At 36.8% G+C, this 24,127-nt stretch overlaps 1 protein-coding gene across 1 annotated transcript in view; it reads right to left on the reverse strand.

Moving 5' to 3' along the window:
• DSG4 (desmoglein 4) overlaps positions 1–20,275 on the reverse strand; it is a 36,062-nt gene extending 15,787 nt beyond the window's left edge. Inside the window, exons 1-9 of the mRNA XM_003924758.4 lie at positions 20,228–20,275; positions 12,031–12,066; positions 10,417–10,548; positions 8,705–8,860; positions 8,212–8,356; positions 6,416–6,582; positions 6,036–6,170; positions 4,981–5,166; positions 96–367 (exon numbers count right to left, since the gene is read on the reverse strand). Of these exons, the coding sequence (XP_003924807.2) occupies positions 96–367; positions 4,981–5,166; positions 6,036–6,170; positions 6,416–6,582; positions 8,212–8,356; positions 8,705–8,860; positions 10,417–10,548; positions 12,031–12,066; positions 20,228–20,275 (1,277 nt within the window). The remainder of the gene's footprint in view (positions 1–95; positions 368–4,980; positions 5,167–6,035; positions 6,171–6,415; positions 6,583–8,211; positions 8,357–8,704; positions 8,861–10,416; positions 10,549–12,030; positions 12,067–20,227) is intronic.
• Positions 20,276–24,127: the final 3,852 nt, after the last annotated feature.

Here is a 24,127-nt window from a genome sequence, read left to right on the forward strand (position 1 = left end):
CCCTCCAAAAGTATTGCAACCCACATATACTAGCACATACTACACAAATTAACACTGGATAGAAGCGTAGAGCATTAAGAAAATACTTGCCATACCTGACATTTTTTGCAGGGTTTCCTGTGTCCAAATCTATGGCTGTATATGTGCCAAGCACGTAATTCAATAAGGAGCTTCCTTTTGTTCCTTCCCGCACACTAAAAGCCATAGAACTTGGATGAAATGTGGGTCCTTCTCTCACATTAATAACCTGAATTCTCACAGGGGTTGAGTGCATTCGGAATTGAGAAGCAACGGAGTAGTGAAAATCAGCTTGGTTTTCAACTCCGATGCCAAGCTGAATAGCAGGTGCTTGTTCATAATCCAGCATCTGAAATAAAAGAAAACAAAAAACTCTGAAACAGCAAAGAACTCTCTTTTACTAATGTAAGAAGCCATGGTAAAGTGAACCACAAACTAGAATAAAGTCCAGGAGATATGCTGTTTAGATTTTATATTGAAAAAAATTTTACTTATGTCTGCCTTAGATGTCTTAGATAAGTTATTCTGTTTATCTTTCAGCATAATCAGCTATGTAGATAATTTAAGGCTGTGATTTTAAATTGAATCAAATTTTGGGTTTTGGACTTGTTATACAAAAATGCTGAAATGAAAAACAGTATTTTCCAAATGAGGTGTTTATGAAAAAAACTTTAGAATGATATAAAAATGTTTACACTATTGAATAAATAAATAGTACCCACATTTCTTATATAGAACATCTGAGAATCTTTTGAAAGTATAATCAGCAGAATAAAGGCACTAATATATATGATGTCACTGAACATGTAATTTTTTTTAATGATATAAACAACTTCTAAAGAATTTACGATGATTATAGTCGCTGGGCCTGGTAGACAGGAAGACTACATGGGGCATATTCAAATGAGTAAATACCATGCCCAGAGAAGAGTCACCTTTGAAATGGGTGTCTAGATAAAAAATAGAATCTTTTGATCCAGAATGATTGATGTGGTGACATGAAAAGTCACAAGTGAAAAAGTAGCTGCACAAAAAGAATTGCTGAGCAATGGCTACTTAGAAATGTTCCGGAAGCTGAGGTAAGCATCACTAACAAAGCATTTCCAACAGCAGAAGTCAAGATATCTGCAAGACTCGCCATCAACAGGACTCTGAGATAAATCTCTGCTTCTCAGGGAAACTCCCTGACATCATGAATATTTCCTTAGGTTTTAGAGTTACATTTTTTTCAAAGAGTTGATAAGAAAAACATTTACAGTAATTTACTTGGGTTCTTCTTTGAAGATGGCTCAGCATGCCACACTTGAATTTCAGCTAAAACCCTTGAGGTCTGGGATTTTGATTCCTTTTGCACGTCTGTTCACAGATGCACATAATACCTAGTCCACTGGTCCACATGATAGCACAGAACTGAATATAAATTATGTACTCAAAAATCAATTTTCAACTTGAGGAGATCTCTCTTCTACAAATCATTTTTTATTTAATAGAATTCCATGCTATCTTCAAATATGGAAAACTGAGAACCTCTATTCTTTCTCTTTTTTTTTTGGAGACAGGTCTTGCTCTGTTGCCCAGGCTGGAGTGAAGTGGTGCAATCTCAGCTTACTGTAACCTCTGCCTCCCAAGTTCAAGTGATTCTCCTGCTTCAGCCTCCCAAGTAGCTGGGACTATAGGCATGTGCCATCACACCCAGCTAATTTTTGATTTTTTAGTAGAGATGAAGGTTTTGCCTCTTGGTCATGCTGGTCTCAAACTCCTGACCTCAGGTGATCCACCTGCCTTGGCCTCCCAAAGTGCTGGGATTATAGGCATGAGAACCTCTGAGAAGTGTCCGGCCTGAGAACCTCTCCTCTGGTGGAGAGCTCTCTTGTGCTTTTCTTATGTATATACACAAATGCACTTCTGTTTGTAAGAGTATCAATAGTTCTCTTCCCATTGAATATAGTGTCATGAAATATACTAATATGTATCTAAAGTGGTATAAATTAAAGATCTCACATAATCTAGGAACAGGAATTGGTCTGGGGTCAACCTTTCCTCTAGGAGGGAAAGCCAAATAGAGTAAAGGCAGAAAGTGATTCATTCATTCGTTGCAATTGGGACCCTTTAGTCAGGATTTTCTGATTGTGTCCAGAGGTCAGGGATTGTGAAGAGCAATGGAAATGATGGTTTACCTTGGAGTCTTTTCACAGAGTAAAGGGCAAGTCTGGGGAAACTCAGTCTCTGCAGTTTAAGCAACCAATGAGGAGTAACAACCTAACAAGGTCCACAGGCATGTGTTAGAGTGGGTGGGGGCATGACCTGCAGTGATCTAGAGTGAGGCTCTGGAAGGGCTCAGGATGAAGATAACACATCCGGAAATGGATTTGGCTTCTGGCAGGCTTTTGGCTTCTGTAAATTGTCGTATAAAAGCTAAGCTTAGATTTTCACATTCAAGTTTTTGTTCTAATTTAATATATATAACACTGCTAATTTCAGTGGGGACACCGATTCATTTTAGTACTAAGTATGAAAGAGAGAGAAGTTAAAAGTCTCCATTGAAAAGGAGGATGAGATAGCAGTTTTTTACAGCAGGGGAGGGAAGAAGTGGTCAAATATCTGCCCAAGTGTGTGTGTTCTGCTCTCCAGGAAGGTTCATTATCTGGTACAAATGTGTCTGGAAGAGAGAAGCAGGGCACACGTAGCTGGGAAGGAGCGTGTAGTGGTGAACGGACTTGGAGGAAAAGTCTCAGGGTGTTAGATCTTTCCTAAAATCGGTTTCACTGGCTCCCAATTACACAGTGAGACATGAAGGTGGCAGTTAAATATGACTTTGGGATCAGAGAGTTCTGGCTGGATCTTGTCTCTGACGTTTGCTATCTGGGTAAACTGAGACTAGCTATTTGTCCTCTTTGATTTTGTTTCACTTTCTCTAAAAATGGAATTACTGGCTGGGTGCGTTGGCTCAGGCTCATAATCCCAGTGCTTTGGGATGCTGAGGTGGGCAGATCACTTGGGGTCAGGAGTTTGAGACCAGCCTGGCCAACAATGGTGAAACCCTGTCTCTACTGAAAATACAAACATCAGCTGGGTGTGGTGACACACAACTGTAATCACAGCTACTCAGGAGGCTGAGACACAGAAATCACTTGAACCCAGGAGGAGGAGGTTGCAATGATCACACAACTGCACTTCAGCCTGGGTGACAGAGTGAGGCTGTCTCAAAAAAAAAAAAAAAAAAAAAAAAAAGACTGTATTTAAATCCCAGAGTTGTAAGGATTAAATGAGATGATATATGTGAACCCTCTGAATATACTTTAAAACAGAATAGTTGGTGTTTAGTAATTGCTTAATAAATTTTAGAACTATTATAAAAATAGGGAATCTTTTTTTTTTTGGTTAGAATTACAATTGGGTAGCATTTTTCTTCAGTGTTGAAATAATCAATGTATATATATACACACATACATATTTATATTGCTTGTATTTTCATATATACTTATCAATAAATACCAAAAAGAAGTTGTTATTGACAAAGATATTTTCATTTTTCTGAGATCATTCTCTTGTTAAACTGTAAGTTCCTTGAGAACAGGGACCATATCTTATTCACCTTCACGTCCTTAACACATAGTAATTCTCAATAAATCTTTTTTTTTTTTTTTTTTTTTTTGAGACAGTCTCACTCTGTTGCCCAGGTTGGAGTGCAGTGGTACAATCTTGGCTCACTGCAACCTCTGCCTCCTAGGTTTGGGTTCAATTGATTTTCATGCCTTAGCCCTCCTGAGTAACTGGGATTACGGGTGCCTGCCCCACATCCATGTTCCAGTAGAGATGTGGTTTCACCCTGTTGTCCAGGCTGATCTTGAACTCCTGGCCTCAAGTGATCTGCCGCCTTGGCCTCCCAAAGTGCTGGGATTACAGGCATGAGCCACCGCTTCCTGTACCACCTGCAAAATGGTGATTCAACTGATCCTTTTTTCTTTATAAATTATTCAGTCTCAGCTATTCCTTTATAGCAACACAGAAACATCCTTATGCACTGGGGTAGAGAAAAGTAGTAACAGAACTGAATAATCACACTGTAAATTCCATAATCACACTGTATAGCAAACTAAAAATATGTGTGTATGTATATGTCATAATATATATTTCCTAACTATAAGTGTTGTTTAGGTTAATAGCAGCAATTTCCTTTGATAAAAAATAACAATTTCCCTATTAATATTAACGTTAATCTGAATCTTACTGGCTCGTAGTTTTGTTTTTAATTATAAATTTTTCAGTTTTATCATTGTCTGTGAATTAAAAGTAAATAATTTAAGAAAAATCAATCTCTAGAAAAAAAATCAAACCTTGTGTTTCAGCATTCAAGGTTTTCCGTGGATCGACTCCAGCTTGACTTCTCTGATCTCACTTCTCATTACTTCCCTGCTTGAATGCTCCACTGCAGCCCCACCGGGTTGCTCTCCATGCCCTGACCATGCTTCATGTTTTCTTACTCTGTGTGTTTGCTTATCTTGTTACCCGCATTAGTAATCTTAGCTATAACATCTTGCTTAAACTTTATTCCCTGCATGAAATCTTTTCAGACAAATCTAGCTCAGAAGGATCTCACCATTTTTTTATCTCATTCATTATTTCAAATTTCACTCCCTTGGCAATTAATTATGTTGTATATCATGACATTTGTGCTGTTTATTACACTGTGAATTCCCATGCGTCATCTAAGTTGGGGATGCTTGCTTTATCTTCACAACTAAATATTGGGCCCTGTCAGAACAAAACAACTTTCTTATTTTTCTTGGTAATAAATTTTGTTTTGCTAGCTGAGCGATTCAGACTGACACAGCAGTTACTTAGGGTCCTTGATACAAGCAATATTCAAAGTTATGAAGTACTTTGTTTGAAGGCAGATTCTATCTCTAAGGTCATTTAAAACTTCTATGGAAGAAAATATTGCAGATCCTTATACTGTACCTTGACAACCTTCAAAATGCCTTCATTGGTTTTTGGGTCTGTTTGAATATCGAACCAATTCCCATCATTTCCAGAGAGAATTAAATATTTTGCCAACCAATTATCGGTGCCTTCTTCATCAAGATCAATTGCTTGTAATCTTATCAGTTCTGGACTTAAGCAATTCTCTTCAATACTTGCTGAGTACTAAAATGTAGAGATCAATTGTGTAGTCAACAAATTTTCAAAAGGAGAAATGTACTTAAGAAGATATAATTATTATTTAAAATACTAACAACAAACTATGTCAGTGATTTTTGCCTTATTAAATGCCATTGTCCAATCAGAAAAAATAAGAATAAAATATATAAGATAATAAAACTGACATTCATGTGCTATATGTAAAATCAAGGTCAAACTGTGATTTTGTTTGTTTCTTTCTTTTTTTGCTTCTTGCTAATTTTCTTTACTCATTTCCTTCAAATAGGGGATCAGATTTTTTTTTTTCTGTAAATAGTAAATATATTAGATATTGTGGGCCAGAGAATTGGTGTTTCAGCCCCTCATCTCTGCTGTTGCAGCACAAAGTACAAAGCCCCCACAGACAACATGTAAAGGCATGAGGACAGCTAGGCCCCAATAATACATTTTCTTTTTTTAAACCAAAACAGACATGAAGCTGGATTTGGCCCTGCTACTTTGGATTTTATGCATCTTTACAATGGAAGTTGAGAATGCTTGGGACTCTAGTAGAATTTATTCAGCAAATCATGAGACATATACAAAAACATTAATGTTGCTATATTATTTCTAGAATTAGAGCAATAGATTTCTGTGTTTCTGTGAATAGAGAATACAGAGTAGACAGTTTGTTGCTTTCATAAAGAAGGTTTGTTTGGAGTAGTGAGTCAAAGGCAAACATAGTTTGAAGGTATATTAGTATACATAAGAAATTCCAAAGTTTCTACAACAAGGTGAGTATGTCCATACATAGGACAGAACCAGGCTCATGAACCAGCATGAAAGCAAATTGATTATTGACACTTATGGAAAAGGATTAAAAAACACAAACTTACTGATGTTTTCTCTAAGGTGGGGAAATTATCGTTGACATCTAAAACCTGGATTCTACAGTCACACTCAGAAGACAGTCCATCTGCAGCTCCATCCCGATCTGAGCCTCTCACAACTAGGTTGTACGTACTGTGTTGCTTAATCAAGATGAAAAAGAATGTAAGACTTAGGTCTTGTCTTGAATAGAATCCAATATCTTCATGCTATTATTTTTCTTCTATTTACATATCAAATAAAATATAATTAAGCTTTTAATTTTTATTAAAAATGTATTATTTTCCTTCCCTCCTTTATATTGGAGTAAGGGTACACATGGATTGTTTTATCTTTGTCTTTTCAAAATTGAATTTTTTATTTCTTATTCATTCACACAAGGCTTTACCTCTCTGTCCAAGAAACTGGACATCGTGCGGACTTCTCCAGTGTACCTGTTCAGAATGAACATGGGTGCACCTGCAGGCTCCTGAGAGACAATCTTGTAGGCAATTTTGGAATTCAGATGATTTTCTTCGTCTGCATCTGTGGCACTTAACTTTACTACCAGTGCATCTAGAAATAGAAACGGAGGTGGAGAATGGTTGGGACTCTAGAATAAACTCAACAGATCATTAGGCATAAGAAGACAGAGGGGTTGGCCTTTCCCAAATTCTCTCTGTTTGAGTTTTCTGTGGGAATATAGTACCATAACTTTCAGCTCTACCAGTCATAACAAAAATAATTGTGATTTGCTTTATAAAACCCTTTACTGTTTTAAAAGCACTTGCACTCTTTAAATGATTAAATGCTAAATTAGTAGCAAAACATAGTTCTCTTTAACGTATGAAAAAGAAGTTCAACAGATTCTTCATCAGAAAGTTGAATAAACAGATTTTTATCTGTTTTATTTATCTGCCATGGTCCTGTGAAATTATTTTAAAATGCTTAAGGAAGATTGTGGTTTAATGAAATATAACATTGTAATTATTTATTGAACATCTATATTCTTAACTGCCACTTATCCAGAAAGCAGATAATTACTCTTGGTTGCACTGGTAGGTAGCATTTGAACAAACAGTCACAAATATATAATCATTGAAAAGAGGACTTGTCCATAGCAATATAAGAAGTTCTCCACTCATAGGTAGAAAGAACAGTGTTCTACGCCAATCCCCAAGGACATCAGCCTACAGGACAGATTGTTCAGAATTGTCGGTCCCTGATCTTCTTTTGCTTCCTAGGCAGGGGGACTTGGCTGTGGGCTTCACCATTTTTTCCTTCACCAGTGCTGTCCTGAGGTGTGTTGATGAGGAAGCAAAAAATGGACTTCGAAGTCTCTCTCTCTTTGTGTTGCCTCTCTTAGGTAAAACCTCTTTGCCTCTCTATTGGAGGATTATCCTAGTTCAAAAAACACATTTTGTGTTTATCTGCCTTTTCTCCTGAGATTTATTTTTCCCATTATTTCCCCCCAAATTTGTTCAGAGGTATATGGGTGACACAGGTTTGAAAGGGAGAGGGAACTTAGGAGATTGGGTAACAAGCTGATATTCATGCGCTGTGAGTAAAATCAAGGTCAGAAGGCAAAGGGAGAGGAGAGATAGGAAAGTAGATGTATAGGAAAAGCGTAAGAGGAGGAAGGAAAGGAGTTCAGGAGAACAAATATAAAGGAAAGACAAAAGGGTATTAGAACTGGAAATGGAATTAAGTGGAATGGAAAGAAATGAAAGAAAATGAGAGAATAGCATGTAGTTTGCTATGCAGTCTGTGAAGATCAATGATTACCCTTAGTGATTGATCTGATGGGTACTACTGCGTGCTTCCACCATCACTCTCTACCTGGTGTGGGTCAGTCAAACATTCTGAGTAATAGACCACAACAGAGCCTTCTTAAACATCCCTGGTTTCTTCCTCGGTTTGCTCACTTGGATTCAGTTGTTCATGAGCCCAGTGACAATCTCTAAGGAAGGTGCTAAGCACCTGCTACATTCCCGTAGGGACCTTCCTCAAGTAAAAAGATATTTGATCATTTTAGACATGATTTCATTTTCTTGCTCAGTTCAAAGTTAAAATATGTGGGGTTTATTCAAAATACAAATGTGACTTTTTCTGCCCTTTCCATTTCCTGTACGTCAGTCTTCTAAAGCTTTTGACCGAGAGAAGCAGCTATGGGGCGATGTAGAAAAGGAATGTCATTTTACTTACTGGCGTCACTATTTTCTTCAATACTGGCTGTGTACACACTTTGTGAAAAGACTGGTGCATTATCGTTTATGTCCATAACTTTGACTCTAAGCTCAAGAGGCCTTTCTAAGTCTTCACCCCGTGAATTCAGAGCCTGGCAATAGATCTGTGGAAAGTTGGAAAAAAAAAAGTGTCTTTTTCCACCAAAGGAATTTAAGTAACATGCTTGAAAATATATCAGAAAACAGGCAAAGAAGCAATTTTTTTCCGGTGAATTTAGACGATAGTACAGTCAAATAATTTAAATATGATCAAGACACTTGACCACATGCACATGCAATATACCAGAGAATCCTGAACTACAAACTTTTATTTTCTCCTTCTTTCCATTCATTCCATTTGGGTTCAGTCTACCATGTTTTATCAAAAGTAATCCATTGTTTTAAGATGATATTTTTTTTAAAAAGGGCAGAAAACTAATATGAACAAATCCAAACATATGGCTATGACTTACCAAGAAAAGTGGAGTTATCTCTCTGTCTACCACTGAAGTGATGTTAATTTCCCCAGTGCGAGGGTTAATGGTGAATATCCCATATGGTGGTCGATCAATCCCTACCCCAGAAATTCGGTATGTAATCTTCTGGTTCAATTCACAGTCTGATCGAATCTATGAGAAAAATAGCTAGAATTGTGATCCAATTTAGAACAGATAATAAACTTCAGACTGTAGTGGAATGAGAAGGGAATGGGTTTCATAACCAAATCGACTTTGGATTGAAGCTGGCACCATGACAGTCCTGTGTGACCTTGGAAAATTTAGTTAACTTTGCCCAGATCAGCTTACAGTGGGGATAATACCACCTATCACACAAATTTGTTGTGGGAATTACATGAGGTAATTATACAACATACACCCTTGATGCTAGCTTTGTTATTAATAATACATTTTTATATTCTCTGACTTTTCGACATACACAGAGTTTCCCAAAAGAAATCACAATCTTTATTATTTTTTTAAAACTTGTGTCATATTAATAAGTATTCTACCTAGGCTGGAGTCTGAGATTTAGTCAAAACGGTAGATAAATTGAAAATATCAGAGAAGTATAATGGTTAGAGATACTGTATTGGTAATAATTTTATAAATGTAAACATACTGCATCACTTTTCTGCCAAATAGATTTTATAGTAAATATTCTGCCACATAGATTTTACTTTAGTAGTTTTATTATCTATTGCTGATAAATTTAAACTGAAACAGTTTTGAAATTTCACCTATAAAGAGAAGAGAATTCCATAAAATATTAATATTTGTTGCCCACCCATTCACAGTGAAATAAATACAGTTGAAAACAGAAGTTTGGTTAGCTCTACTCTAACCCAAATGTCTTTTTTACAGAGCAGAAAACTCAGGAGCCTCCCAAAATGCCAAAAAAAAAAAAAAAAAAAAGAATGTGCAATATAAGTGGGATAACATAAAGCTATCACTACGAGTTGAATGGAAATAATAAATTTAAAACATCCCTCCAATTTAAAAACATCTGAGAGAGGATAAATTTATTTTCTTGAGCTGAGCTTGTATCTGTAACATCATTGCTGATGATTACTATATTTTTAATGTAAAGCTGGAAGGAGAAATTTCTGCAGATCACTTTACTGTTCAAGATCAAGATGCCCGGAAAGAGCAAATGAAGCTATTAATGTGGATCCCATCCTTAGATAATTTATTACACATTCTTTAACTTTCCTTTTTTTTTTTTCCCCCGTAGGCATTATTTGTGAAGATCTTTTAAGACTCTCTTATTTTCTGGATTTAGCGATCTGGTGGGAACTTTTGATATTGTCGTTACTTTCTTGGAATGAATTCATCAAGTGCAGTAAACTTAGCTTGACTTTCTGGAGGGTCGGTCATCAGACTGTCACTATGTGAATATATTTCCTATGATGTAGACAGGCAATAATGAGCAGAACACAAATGGATGAACAAAACCAGCTGTGCTGGAGATCCAACTCTTTCTTCTAGGATCACTCGCCATTGACTGCCTGCCCCATGTCAGCCTCCCTGCACGTGATATTCAAATCAGTGACTTAGCAACTGGAGCAAATGACCAAGTGCTGTCTTCTTAAAGAACTGTGGAGCAGTGAAGGCTGCAAATCTGGGAAATATTTGAAAGCTTCCCTGCTCTGCAAAAGCATTTGTCCTCAGCTTGCATTGTCACTTACTTTGGCGATGGGATTCCTCTTCGAGTTGTCCTCTCCTTCTCGACAGGCTGCGGCAAACTTGATCCACTCCCGCTTTTGTCTTCTGACTGTTTGCCATTTTGTAGTGCCATTTTCAATGTCTAATTCCTTCACCTTAAGCAAAGATAGTTCATGTTTCTTACAGTGTTAGAACGATTTTACTTCGAAAGGACATTTATTTAACATTGTAAGGTGCATTTAGAAGAAACAGTGATACTGAATTTGAAGAACAGAGAAAGTTTTCACGAATTCACAACTGGATATGTAGAACTTAATTACTTCTGCCTGCTACATTTTTTGGAATTATCTTTCCAACTATTTGATTCTAGAGAAACATTTCATTAGCTAGCTAAGGAGTTCATGATGTACTATACTGTATAAATTGTACAGTTTTTCTTTTTTCAATCTATCTTCATCATATGGGAGCCTTGCCTACCTCACCCTTCACTGAGCTTTCACCAGACTTGACGGTCTGAGGAGTTTAAACATCAGCCTTGTTCCATGCATGCACATCCCACGTAAGATAAATATTGAGCTGGTGAGTCGTGCTCACCTAAAAGAGAGAAAACATTTTTTTCTCTTCTGTTGATAAGGACATCACTGTGGCTAAGCACTCAAATATATTTTTGAGGAATTAGAAAAATATTAATATTGGAGGAATTGATGATTTCTCCAATAATCCCATGGACACCTATATAGCTTTGCAATGTTGTCATTTGTAACTTTGCTTGCTATATGCTTTTTCTTTTGTAGTCTTAAGTTGCTACTGTTGAAGTATACTTAAGAATTAAATATTAATAAGTTTAGAAATGTCACTACATGTGCAAGCATATTTGTATACATGCATAAACTATAAATATGCATGTATTTATTTTTGTAAGTCCAAAGGTACGTTCTGAAACTCAGATGATTATAAGTTTATTTAGGCTAAGCTTCCTTTAATTACCATTTTGGAGAAAGGAGGTGTTCCCCTGAATGAAGTGTATGTTAGAATCAGAGTATTTACATTATTTCCCCATTTTGATACAACTTCCTGAAATGTCCACCTATTCCCTATTTCACCAAAAAGATGAGAAAAGTATTTTTTTTTCCAATGATTTGAGAGGATCACAAGGAAAATCTAACTACTATACTAAAATAAAGCTCTGCCAGAGAGAGGACAGCAGTATTTCCTGAGTTGCACTCTGAATGGCACCAGATTATATGTTTTCCATTTAGTTGTGATATACAGTTTGAATGTTTGTACTTTCTCTCATTGATGAACCATCAATTGTCTTTCTGTCTAATGTGCCTAAACAATCTCTGGGTCCCACTCTAAACTGTTACTTTGTTTCTTTTGCAAAACATAAATCAACTACCATATAGTTTGGTAAACAGGAGTTACTAAAAACTAAGCTGTTGGAAACAGAGATTTGGGAGTATGGATTTCACTGTTTGGGAGTATGCTATTTCAGTTCACCAGAGATTCTGTCTCTTAACTTTTATGTGGATAATTACAATTTCAAATATTCTTATTTTTATATGTAATACAGTACATTATAAAATTCAGTTTTTGTTTTAATTTTAAATTGAAAAAATAAGTTTATTATACATTACCTCAACAATAAATTCACTGTTTACTTCCATCACCACCTGTTTTAATAGAAGGTACAACATTAGCATAAATTTGCATAATGCAGGGGAAGCCAAGTCATAAAAACATTGACAATATTCTTTTATTAAATCATTTTTAAAATATACACTTTGTTGATAATATGGAATAAACATGGCTAACACAAATGAATAATAGAATTTTACCCTCAAAAAGATTTCAATTTTAGAGAAGACAAACACATAAGTCTACAGTAGGTTAGGATACCTCAGTGGGCTTGAAGGAGGATAGGGCAGGCAACTCGAATTATCCCAGTGAATTTCAGGAAGGCTTCCTAGGAGAGCAGGGATTTGAAAGGACTCTGCAGAATGACGCTATTTTGAGAAGAGGACTTGTTGGGGAAGAGCATTTCAGCCAAGGTGAAACAAGAACACAGTTGTGAAGGCTCTAAGTCAGTGGGTGTTCCAGAAATGGTCAATAATATTTTTGGTGGAAGGTAAGGGAACGTATGAAGAGCTATGGGAAACGCAAGAATCTGTATGCTGTTGTCTTCTGATGCCCAGTGCCATCAATCAGAAAAATAGATGAGTAAGTTCTTTGTCAGCTGGAATTTATTCTACTCCTATTTCTCCTTGAACTCTGATATCGTATTTCTATTGATGAATTATCCCCTCCATTGGTTCATCCTACTAGAATAATTTTCAAGCTTCAAATATATTTTAATATATTTTAAGGTTTTTACTGAGCAGCCTAGCATACTTGTCTGTAAGGAAAATATGCATATGAATAGAAATTTTGTTTTATTGGAATTTCTGTCATTATGAGGCTCTAAGTGTTAAGAAATTTTTTTTTTTTCTGAACTGGATTAATGTTACAATTATACTTAGCATCATAATTGAGCAAACAGCATGCAAATATTGAAATTTCAATGCAATATAATGAAATATGAAAGTAAAACTTCATCGGAAATGCATTGCAAATATGGGGATGAAATTTTAAAAAATTAGCTCACAAATTATAAATATTACTTGTTGTTAGAATTAAACAAGTTTCAGAACCAATTCTAGTTTGTTTGGTTTTGTCTTTCAGTTGTCAATACTGAGAAAACCTGTTCATGTTAATAGATAACATTGGAATTTTTTTTCCGGTAGCAGAGTTATTAAATTCTTTAAATTTATTCTGAATTACATAACGTAAACCTATAAGGCTTAAAATGATGTTTTAATGATGTATAAGTTGGCAACTCCTTTAGATTATCTTTTAATTTTGTCGAAAACAAATAATTGAAAATCATAATTTGCAAAAGGATTTTTTAAGTGCTCTGAAATTAACTCTCTTAGTTGGGAGCGGTGGCTCACCCCAGTAATCCGGGCACTTTGGGAGGCTGAGGCGGGTGGATCACGAGGTCAGGAGATTGAGACCATCCTGGCCAACATGGTGAAGCCTCGTCTCTACTAAAATACAAAAATAAACAAACAAACAAACTAGCCCAGAGTGGTGGCACATGCCTGTAGCCCCAGATACTTGGGAGGCTGAGGCAGGGGAATCGCTTGAACCTCGGGAGGCAGAGGTTGCAGTGAGCTGGGATTGTGCCACTGTACTCCAGCCTAGAGACAGAGTGAGACTCCATCTCAAAAGAAATGAACTCACTTTCTCAATACTAACATCAATGTTTTCAATTATTCTTAGTTTAGTGCCTCTGATATTGCAGTGCAACAAAATAATGTTTGCCATGGCTGAGAGGTGTGACTTTTTAAGTGGGATTGGGAGAGGAGAACCAGCTTGGTATCTCGGGTTCAGGTGCATGTTAAGGTAGATTGACTTGAGGAAAGACTAGAAGCTGAGGATCTGGAAAATGAATGCATTCAGCAAAACACGTGTCCTGATTTGAAGACTATTAGAGTAACAAGCTGATATCAAGTGTACATTTCAAAGTCCAGTGCTTTATATTCCACAGTGGATAAGTAGCTTTAAATAATACTTTGGCTTTAAAAAAAACAATGTGGTTTATCAAAAATTTCTTGAGACATGCAGGCCCAAGAACTGAGTAGTGTAGCTTTGGACAAATCCCCTCGCTTCCCCCTCTTTCAGACTCTGATCTAAATAGAATGGCCAAGGTGAAAGTGACTCAGTACATTTGTGAAGAAGGAAGAATGACAGTAGAGTTTTCTTCTGTGCTTTCGAGGGTGTGTTCATAGTGCCCCGTGACATCTAAAAGTACTAGTGAATCATTTTTAAGGACTTGAAAGTAGCCACATCAAGCAGATTTGTCTGTAGTTTAAAGGGATGAGAAGTTTTGAGCTCATTTTATCTTGCTCTTGTCCTTTCTAGAGAGCCCAGCTCAACTGAAGTAACTCCAAGAATTTCTGAGTATAAGCCCCTTTTCATCCTTTTGCTGTCCCTGAGTTTTTTATTTTCAATTATTTTCAGGCCAGGGAAGTGGAATAAGAATAGAGCCCAGGGTTCTCATCTAGCAGGACCTATGCTGTGCTGAGGGAGGTTTCCATAGTACACTTGTGGTATTTCTGCTCCCTGCTCAGCTGGCTCTAAGGATGAGAGTAACAGAAGCCAAACCCTCCAAATCCTGTCACTTTATGTACAAGTCTCCAGGAAGGAACTTGCCAGGTATTACTCCCAGGCCCTATGAAGTCATGAGCCCCATCAGGAGCCCTCACTTTCTAGGAGACACCTGTTAATGAGTGTTTTGAACGAAGCATGGAATGACATCAGCCTCCTGAACTGCACAGTGTAGCATAACTGTATGAACCTCAGTTAAATTGTGAAAAGTAGTGATGGACTCCTAGGTAATTGTGGAAATTCCTTGCCTACAAAAGCCTTTAAAAGGTTTTTCTTTTTAGAGACTAGTCAAGTGCAGTGATGAGACAGGGGAAAGAATAGAACAAGGAGTTTGATCTGCAAGTGACTGTGAACAATCAATTGAGAGAACTCACTACCTTAGGACCAGCCCGAAAGTCACGTTTTCAGAGAAATGTGTGGGCCAGGCATCATCCGCTGATGTGGCTTGACCTGAGGCCCTGAGTAAAAGACACACACAGAGGATGGAAATGCCTGAGCCAGTCATCACAGTGGTAGAGTACTAGAAAGGGGAGTTGGAAGCACGTGCTGTGGAGGGAGCAGCATAACCCGGAAAGATGTGTGGTATCCGAAATGTATTACAGTCTCTGTGGACCTGGTTGATGAGGGTTTCCTGTCTCCCTTTATTTTTGGATGTCCTTTTGATAGGTTGCGTTAATGGAAAAAAACTTGAACAGGACTTTCAGTATAAAAGTTCTTAAGAAACTAAAATTTATGTCTGTGCTAATTTCGAGAAAGAAATGAAGAGTAAGACATAGACCTAGAAAGAGTGACATGTTCAAACAGGAGGCAAGCAGAAAAATGAAAAAAGATATTGGGATGAATTATTCAATATAAAGTAAGAATGACTAGGATTGGGCATTGGCCCAGAGGGAGAACGGGGTCAATGCTGGCAGAGTTGAAAGAGTTTTGGGTTCACATACTGACTGTCCCAATTATGAGCTGTCCTACTAATTTATCCCATGAAACTAAAAAAAAAAAAATTTAGGTAACATTTACCTTTCAGGACTTTTGTAATCTATTCCAATGGTTTTGTTAACTGTGAAATGTTTTGTTAGTGTTAGGTATTGGGATGGCAAGGCAATGGCTGGCAGCTTCAGAGAACCACCGACTCCTCGTCTCAAATGGAAACACTCGCGCTCTCTTTAAAGCCAACTAACCACATTAGTTGCTCATCAACGTGAGGGTGGAAAATATATGATGAAGTGACTTGGTAAGAAAGATAAGTTAGAAACTAAACTCATTCATTCGTTGAAACATTTTCATTGATAACGCGTGTGACAGACAGTGTTCTCTGTGCACAAGACAAGTATTGCAGAAATTTTTCTGGGTCTCGTTTTTTCTTTTAATACTTACTTCTAATGATTTTATATAAGATGTGGAGAATCTAAGTCATTATATAGTATGTGCTTCTTGCAATATTGGAATAGGTATTATTCTTTTACATTCTGAATGTATTTAGAGTAGTACCTACAGAACAGGGCCATTTTTCCATCTCTATGACTTACCTTTTTGAGTTAGTAGTCAGTTTTGAAGTCATCCGCATAAGTAGGACCAGCTTATTAATAAGCAGTTATTGCCTGAATAATACTTATAATAATAATTGAGTAAAGCACTTACCATCCTACCAGGTCTATGGTAGAGTTGCCAAGTTCAAGCCTAATTATACCGCTTTTGTTTATAATTGAAGGTGTATCAAAAATGGCATTTTGGTTTGTAAGCCATGTAATTTTCTGGGTAGAAAAGAAGTGCAAACATTTCTCATGCAAGTAATACCTGAAGGTTTCCCTCCAGGCACACACCCTGTAAACAGAGCTGCTTTCCACAAGTGAGGAATTCCAACTGTGCTCCCACTTGGGGAAGGGAAGGAAACATGACCGCTGCTAAACAATGGTTTCATTGCTCTGTAAGGAACTCCACCGTGGATACTTAAGAACTAGCACTACACACTGGGGTCCGTTGGGGGGAAATGGGGGAGGGGCAGGGGGGTGGGAAGGTGGGAAAAGATAGCATGGGGAGAAATGACAGATACAGGTGAGGGAACGGAAGGCAGCAAACCACACTGCCATGTGTGTACCTATGCAACAATCTTGCATGTTCATCACATGTACCCCAAAACCTAAAATGCAATAAAAAAAAAAAGAACTAGCAAAGAGTCATCAGACTAAGTACTCAGGATCCAGAAGCTCACCCCAGCAAAAAAGTATCTTTAAAAAAAGGAAAAGGGTCATAGAGTCCCAAGAACCATGAAACATTCTTAGGGCTGGGCTTTTATCCTGTGAGTCAATAGATATTATTGAGAAAGCCATAGTAAGTTATAGATCATGGTAATACTAGATATCTCTTGAGATATGAAACTTTTTTTATATGACATTCTCACCATGGACTCTGCAGGAATTCGAAGGCAAAAATATAAATTTTTCTACTTATTTAAAATACACTTAGTAATTCCTTAGATACTTATATCAACAAAACAGTAATAGAGGTGAGATTTGCTTCAATGTAACCTTTGGGGTGATGAGTACACCCTTTCTGTAATAAGTAGTACAAAACCAATCATTTAAAGCAATCCAGAGTATTCTGTTTAGTACAAATATAAAACCAAATCAGATAAGGTGTTTTTCTCTCTGTCATTGTATTTCTGGAAATTTGCCTGACAAGCAAATAAAAGCAAATTTCTGTTCGACACTTCAGAATAACATATTTGAGTGCATGTGAGAGCTGAATAGATAAGTGGCTAAGTAAGTTTTAAATATGTTCTCAAATTTTGATGCCTGCTTTCAACTTGCAATGAGATAACAGCTACATTTATAACCACCTACCTTCTTTACTTTCGAGAATCAGGCTATTTAATGGAAGTGTTTACATCTTATATGTAGCATGAATGGCCACATATTATCTGATAGATGATTGTCTTCTCTTATCTTATCAACTTGATATAATATAGGCCTCTTCCAGCTAATAACTGTCGTGCCTTAAGTAACTCCTTCCTAATAAAATCTTTACAATCCATAGCATTACCTAAATCTTCAGATTCTCTAGCCAAAGTTATGAAAACTATTTATGAGCCAGAAATGAACTTCTACTACTTAAGTATTCAGTGGGGATAATTTTAGAATTGCAGAGTTCCTATAGTGGAAGCAACTTAATATCATCAGGTCTAACTGTGTAGTCTCATATGGGGTAAAAGGAAGCTTTGAGAAGCTAGGTGCTTTTGCCAAAGTTACACAGCTGCTTTGAAGAGGAGCTTGATTCAAACCTGGGACTTCTTAGTCTTGATCCACTGTTGATTGTACCTCACCACCCTATCTGTTTTATAGGAGAAGAATACGGTGAGCATCGTGTTAGGACCAAAATGCCAAATGACTCGTGGTAAAATCAGTGCCCTATCGTAACCCAGAGTTTTGAGTACCTTCTACTGGTTAGCCAGTCAGAACTTTGTTTAAAGCACTCTTTGTGGTTGAGATATAGCTGACACAAAGTACCTGTGAGTCTCTGAGAAGCTGCCACACCCTCATTAGTGTAAGCTACAGTGATGCCCCAGAGAGTCTTTGATTTAGTTAATGAAGAAGGACAGAGTTTATGTTCAGGAAAATAAGACAAGTAGGCATGAATACTTTTCTATAGTATCTGTAACATCATATAGATTCTTCTTAAACAATCCTTGCATTTGTTTCAATTTTGAAATATGCTAGAAGTCTCTGCCTCTCAACTTCAGACATTATTGATATGGTAAGGTATCTGTTAGACATGCATAAAGAAAAAATACTTAAGTAACTTTTTCACAATTACCATGAAATGTCAAACACAAAGACTTCAATATTAATGAGGAGTAGGAGAAATAAGTATCAAAAACACTAGTATTACCAGGGAAAATAAATGAATACTACCAAAAAAAGATCACGAGAGTCTGAAATATAATACTCTTTCAAGATCAAGAAGATCAACTCTTTAATTAAATAATTAATATTATCATAAAACATGCCTCTGCAGAAGGCAATGGGAGTCAAGATTTAGAGCTCAGAAGTTGCCTCTAAAATCTTGTCACATACAGTTTTCCTTACAGAAAACCAAAAGTTTATTTGAGTCAAAGCATGAATATACTCATAGAATTATAACAAGAGGCATATCCTAGTAACTTACTATTTCTATTGAGGACCAAGTCTGATTCTTGCCTCTTCTTTTAGTGACATTTACTTTATTTAGTAAATAAATAACGATCATTGTAACAGAATATTGCCCTTCTGTCCGGTGTTTTTAAGTTTAAAAATATTTTTCAAAAATAGTCTTGTTTAATAATCTGTCTCCTAAACTCAGAGGATGCAGTATTCTACCACCATTCTGAGGTTCTCTTCTGAGCTTGGGGTTGTGTGCCCTTTGGCAGTGTTTGGCTCCTGCACTGCTGCTGAAGTTTAGAAATGTGAATTCCAGAAGAGTAGCTCCTCTCACTGTGCCTACTGGACAATGATGTGCTCCCATCTCTCCTAGCTGTAGCTGCCTTCTGTCTCTTAGACTGATGTCCAGAGGAGTCTGGTATAATTGCCACTTGCCTAAGAATAGGATGGGGATCATTTTACAAGCTTATGTTGTAGCACCAACGTGGATACTCCTGGGAGATTGAAGTGTGGCCAACTGTAGTGCATTTGTCTTAATTTACTTTGAAAAATTTGTACAGTTTCCTAATAATCCTGTCCTCTTACCTTTCCACTTATTTTTCTCAGCTGTTTGGACTAAATTGTTCTATCATTTAATCATCAGTAGACTTAAGTCTAATCTAATCTAGTTTAATTGATTCTTCAAATAAACTTTTCTAATTGAATTGGCAGTAGTTTGGTGATTGGCCAACTGGAACTTTGCTCTTCTTTGGACTTGGAATTCTCTCTTGCTAGGGTAGGATACTTGCTATGCATGCTGCCTGTCTGGAAGTCACGTTACACCTTGGGCACCCAAAGCTTAGAGGAAAGCAATATAATATCCAAAATGCCATGTTTACTGTAAAGAAATAGATCATTTAAATATTTCTTTACTGGTCTGTAGGAATGCATTAATAATTCCAGAAAAGGTTTGTCCTGATGGCTGAGCTTCAATTTTCTTTAGCAGTATCTGACTGAAAAAAATTCTCATGACTTAAATATTTTATTATTAGTTGCAGTGTAATTTCAATGTATCATTCGTCCACTTTGAAAGAAATTCAAAGGGAAATAACTATTGAAAGGAAATGGGCTTGATTCACTTCCCTTCAAATTTAGAACTAATTTGCACTGGAAGTTTTCACAGCAATCTATCTGATTTACTTATATGATCATAGAATATAAATTTTATTTCCAAGTTAAAATTTTAGAATTGTCCTAGCACTTAAAGTGAAGTAGATTATGTCTCTGAGGACATATAAATTTAATTCAGCCAGATTCTCACTCTACTTCCCTATGGCATTTGGTCCCTCCAGGCTCGGAGAGTTGTTGGAAATGAACAGAGGCTGGACTCCTAGAACTCTCTTTCCAGGAAGGGGATTAAAAATGGAATAAATTCCATGTAGAAAGTCCAACAGCTGACAGAGGCAAAACCTTGAGGCTGCATTTCCTTCCCACGTCTTTAAATTTTACTTACCATTAGAATGATCAAAAGGCAAATGTTTCTGAAGAAGAGCCAATCCATTCCTTTAGTTTCTCTTGTACACAAATCCTGTGAGATTCAATTTGAGCCCTCGTCTTCTGGGTCCTGAATTCCGCTCTACAGCAAGATGTGCTTTGAGACGCCCTTTTAGGAGGGCATGGGTGATAACTCTGGTGCTCTCTGGGCAGAGAGATGAAGATACTCTATAATGACTCTGTTTCCCCACCCCAAACTCTCAGGCTGGTCTGGAAGACTGGCATTGTTTAGGCTCTGGGTAAGAATTTAGACACACCTTGATTCTTATTGCAATGAAACCCTTTGTTGGACACCAAAGGAAAACCTTACAGAGTGAGGACGAGATTTACAGGGAAGATAGCCAATGAATAATAAATTACTCACAACATAAAAAATAATTAAAATGCTAGGGCCTATCATCATGCTGAATAAAATTAGAAGCCTTCTTCTTATTGCCAACATTGTAAAAGCAAAATTACATATACTGACAACACATACACACAGGTGTCCACTACAGAACCAACTTCAAGGAATGATACTTTTAGCAGAAGCCATTGTTGAAAGCCATCAGGCCTCAAGTATGGTATAGGAAGAAAGATAGAATAACGAAGCTCATCTCAATTTAGTTGATTCCTGCTTCTCTCTTTAAAATGCCTCGTGGTTGAACTGCACTCTCAATTTTAAAGACGTTCTAAAATAACAAAGTTAAGGTGAAGAAACTCCGATTTAACTAGTACCAGCTTGTTTGTTTCCATACTTTGGCATTTTCTTTCTTGATTATTCAGTCAAACCTCTATGATATGATATCTACAAAATCATTTTAAAGTAACTACTAAATAACATTCTCATATCTCATGGTATTATCATCGATTAAAAAGTACATAATGTGGGGAAGAACACCTTTTAAACAATCACAAATATGAATTAAGGAGAAACTGAAGTTGGAAACATGAGAATTTAAAGGAAAAAAGCCCAGAATGGGATCTGGATATTATTCCCTTCATATTTTTTTAATGTCCCCTTTTCCTTTGTTAGAATGGGTTTGAAATAGAGTATAAAGTCTCCTGATACAAAAATTGCAGGCTGGCAGCAGCATCAATAAACTTAAAAGAAAATACAGCTAACTGTCTCCGATTGATAGATAATACATGTTGGTTGGAGAATTTCAAAGGGAGACTGCCTCTTGTCTTCATTACCCCATCGCTGTAAGTCAGAAACAAGATCGGCCCTGGTAATAGAATGTATTCTACGTAGTGCTTAGTCTTTGAGAAAAGTAGTTTTAACATTTTTGGAATCCAGAGAAAGAAATTTATTTTTGCATTATTTCATGTCATTTTGAATTAGATAATTTGATTTGCCTAAGAGAGTTAATGAAGCAAGTCTATCCTTATGTGACATCGTTTTTCACAAGAGAAAAACAACGTTGTTATCTATTGTTTGTGTTTGAAGGAGATATTTCACAAAGGTTTCCACATTTTGTTTACACTATAGATGATTTATTCTGAAACGTAAGATTTTCTATCAGCTGGGCGCAGTGGCTCATGACTGTAATCCTAGCACTTTGGAAGGCCGAGGAGGGTGGATCACCTGAGGTCAGGAGTCCGAGACCAAGCCTGGCCAACATGGTGAAACCCCGTCTCTACTAAAAACACACACAAATTAGCCCGGTGTGTGACAGGTGACTATAATCCTGGCTACTCAGGAGGCTGCGGCAGGAGAATCACTTGCACCTGGGAGGTGGAGGTTGCAGTGAGCCGAGATTGTGCCACTGCACTCCAGCCTGGGCAACAAGAGTGAAACTCCATCACACACACAAAGATTTTCTGTCTACTTAACTGCTATTTGTAGGATAAATTTTAAAGAAAAGAAACAGGAAGCAATAGAAATAGGTACTAGATCATATATGTGGCTACCTCTAGCTTTCTCCATTTGAAACTCCTAAATTCAGTGGTACCCAGAATTTGAATCCAGATTATAATCATGAGCATATTTTAAAAATTATTCAATAACTAAGGGGTAACTCCCTGAAGCCCCATCATTTCATTTCTATTTACTCCTTGGATAGTTGTGGGAATTTTTTTTTTTTTTTTTTGAGACAGAGTCTTTCTGTTTCTCAGGCTGGAGTGCAATAGTGGTCTGATCACAGCTCATGGCAACCTCTGCCTCCTGGGTTCATGTGATCCTCCCACCTCAGCCTCTCAACTATCTCAGTTTACTTGAGAGTTTACATCGCTACAAAAACGTTTAAAAATTAGCCAAGTGTATCACATTTGGCTAATTTTTAAACGTTTTTGTAGCGATGAGGTCTGGCTATATTGTCCAGGCTGATCTCAAACTCTTGGGATTAAGTGATCCTCCTCCCTTGACCTCCCAAAGTGCTAGGATTACAGATGTGAGCTACTGTGCCTGGCAGGGGATGATTTTACAGTGGAATTCCCAAAGACAAAACTTATGTAGATAAAGAGTAACTACTTCTGTTTCTCTTGAAGAGTATCAGTCATTACAGAAACAGAGCATAAAATGTTAATGCTTAAAGATCCCACAGAGCTCATATAATCCAATCTCTCCTCTCTTCCTTCTCTTACCCATGTTATAGTGAAAATCCAGAGAGGCTGTGCAGTTTATTAGGGCCAAAGATAGGCAAGAATTCCATCTCCTCCTTCATAGTTTATAAAAATACCAAGTCACTTTTCAGTAGTAGCTACATATGTGAAGGCAAAATAATTGATGGTTAAACACTATTAGCTTTAAAAAAAAAAAAAACCTTTCTGTACTTTAGAGTTTACTGAACTGTTGGTTCTATGAGCCGAATATTTTTTAGCAAATTATTTATAGTATTTATTTTTGATGCTAAACCAATGACATTTCATTTGCTTAGATGAAACTGTACATTGATTTTTAGGGATGCTTTTGATATTTAATTATTGTTCTTATGCTTCTGTAATATTGTACAAAGTGGGAAGGCATTTTTATCCTTCACATTACATCTGTGTAGAACACAGTGAGAGCTTTAACACCTCTACTTTTCAAATCAATGCCACAGAAAGCAGGAAATTCAATATGTGCCAATACAAGTTCTCTTCGAAAAAAAGTAATTTATACAGAGATATTACAAAGTGACCTTAGGGCAAACTTTTCTATTAAATTATTTTAGTCTAGTGTTACTACTGGATATCATTTAAATAGCCAAGGACAATTCTATTTCTTGAAAGCAGGAGTTAAGGGAAAGGAAATTTTAAAAATACTTATGGTCCTAAAATATGTTTGTCAAATGCAGCATAAGTTGTTTCCAGAGCGGATGCAAGCCAAGGGTTTTCATTAACCTGGGCCTGGGGAGGGGTAGACAAAAGGTAAACAAGGTTTGTCAAGGTTTTGACCTAGAGTCATTGCTGTGAATACGTCTGTTCATCTGCCACACTGAAGATAAACATCCAGTCCCCTCATTAAAGGCAACTTATGCATTGCAACAAGGAGCTGGCCAACCAGGTTATTTAGTGGGTGTTAGAAATTATAGAGATTAAATGTCAGTTTCCTGAGAGTTATATGTTAATTCCATAAAGATGATGTTAGTTTACACCCTAAAATCATACCTACATCCTGACAGAGATGCCTTGTTGATTATCTCTGTGACTCCACAGATAGGTTTTTATAAACAATTCTGCTTTCTGTATTGGTTCGTTGTTGTATTCCAAGTAAGTGAAGACTGAACAGTATGGCTTCTAGCTCTATATTTAAAAAAGCATATTACTTACATACTTATTGCATACTTGCTATATGCTTATCTTGGAAATATCATCTTAGTTTGCCTCCTGCCTCCTGATGACTACAGTGGCAGCCATTCAACAGTGTGATAATTGCTTATATGCCACCCTGGCTTCT

Source organism: Saimiri boliviensis, chromosome 13, assembly GCF_048565385.1.
Source record: "Saimiri boliviensis isolate mSaiBol1 chromosome 13, mSaiBol1.pri, whole genome shotgun sequence".
In the NCBI taxonomy this organism is placed as follows: Eukaryota; Metazoa; Chordata; class Mammalia; order Primates; family Cebidae; genus Saimiri; species Saimiri boliviensis.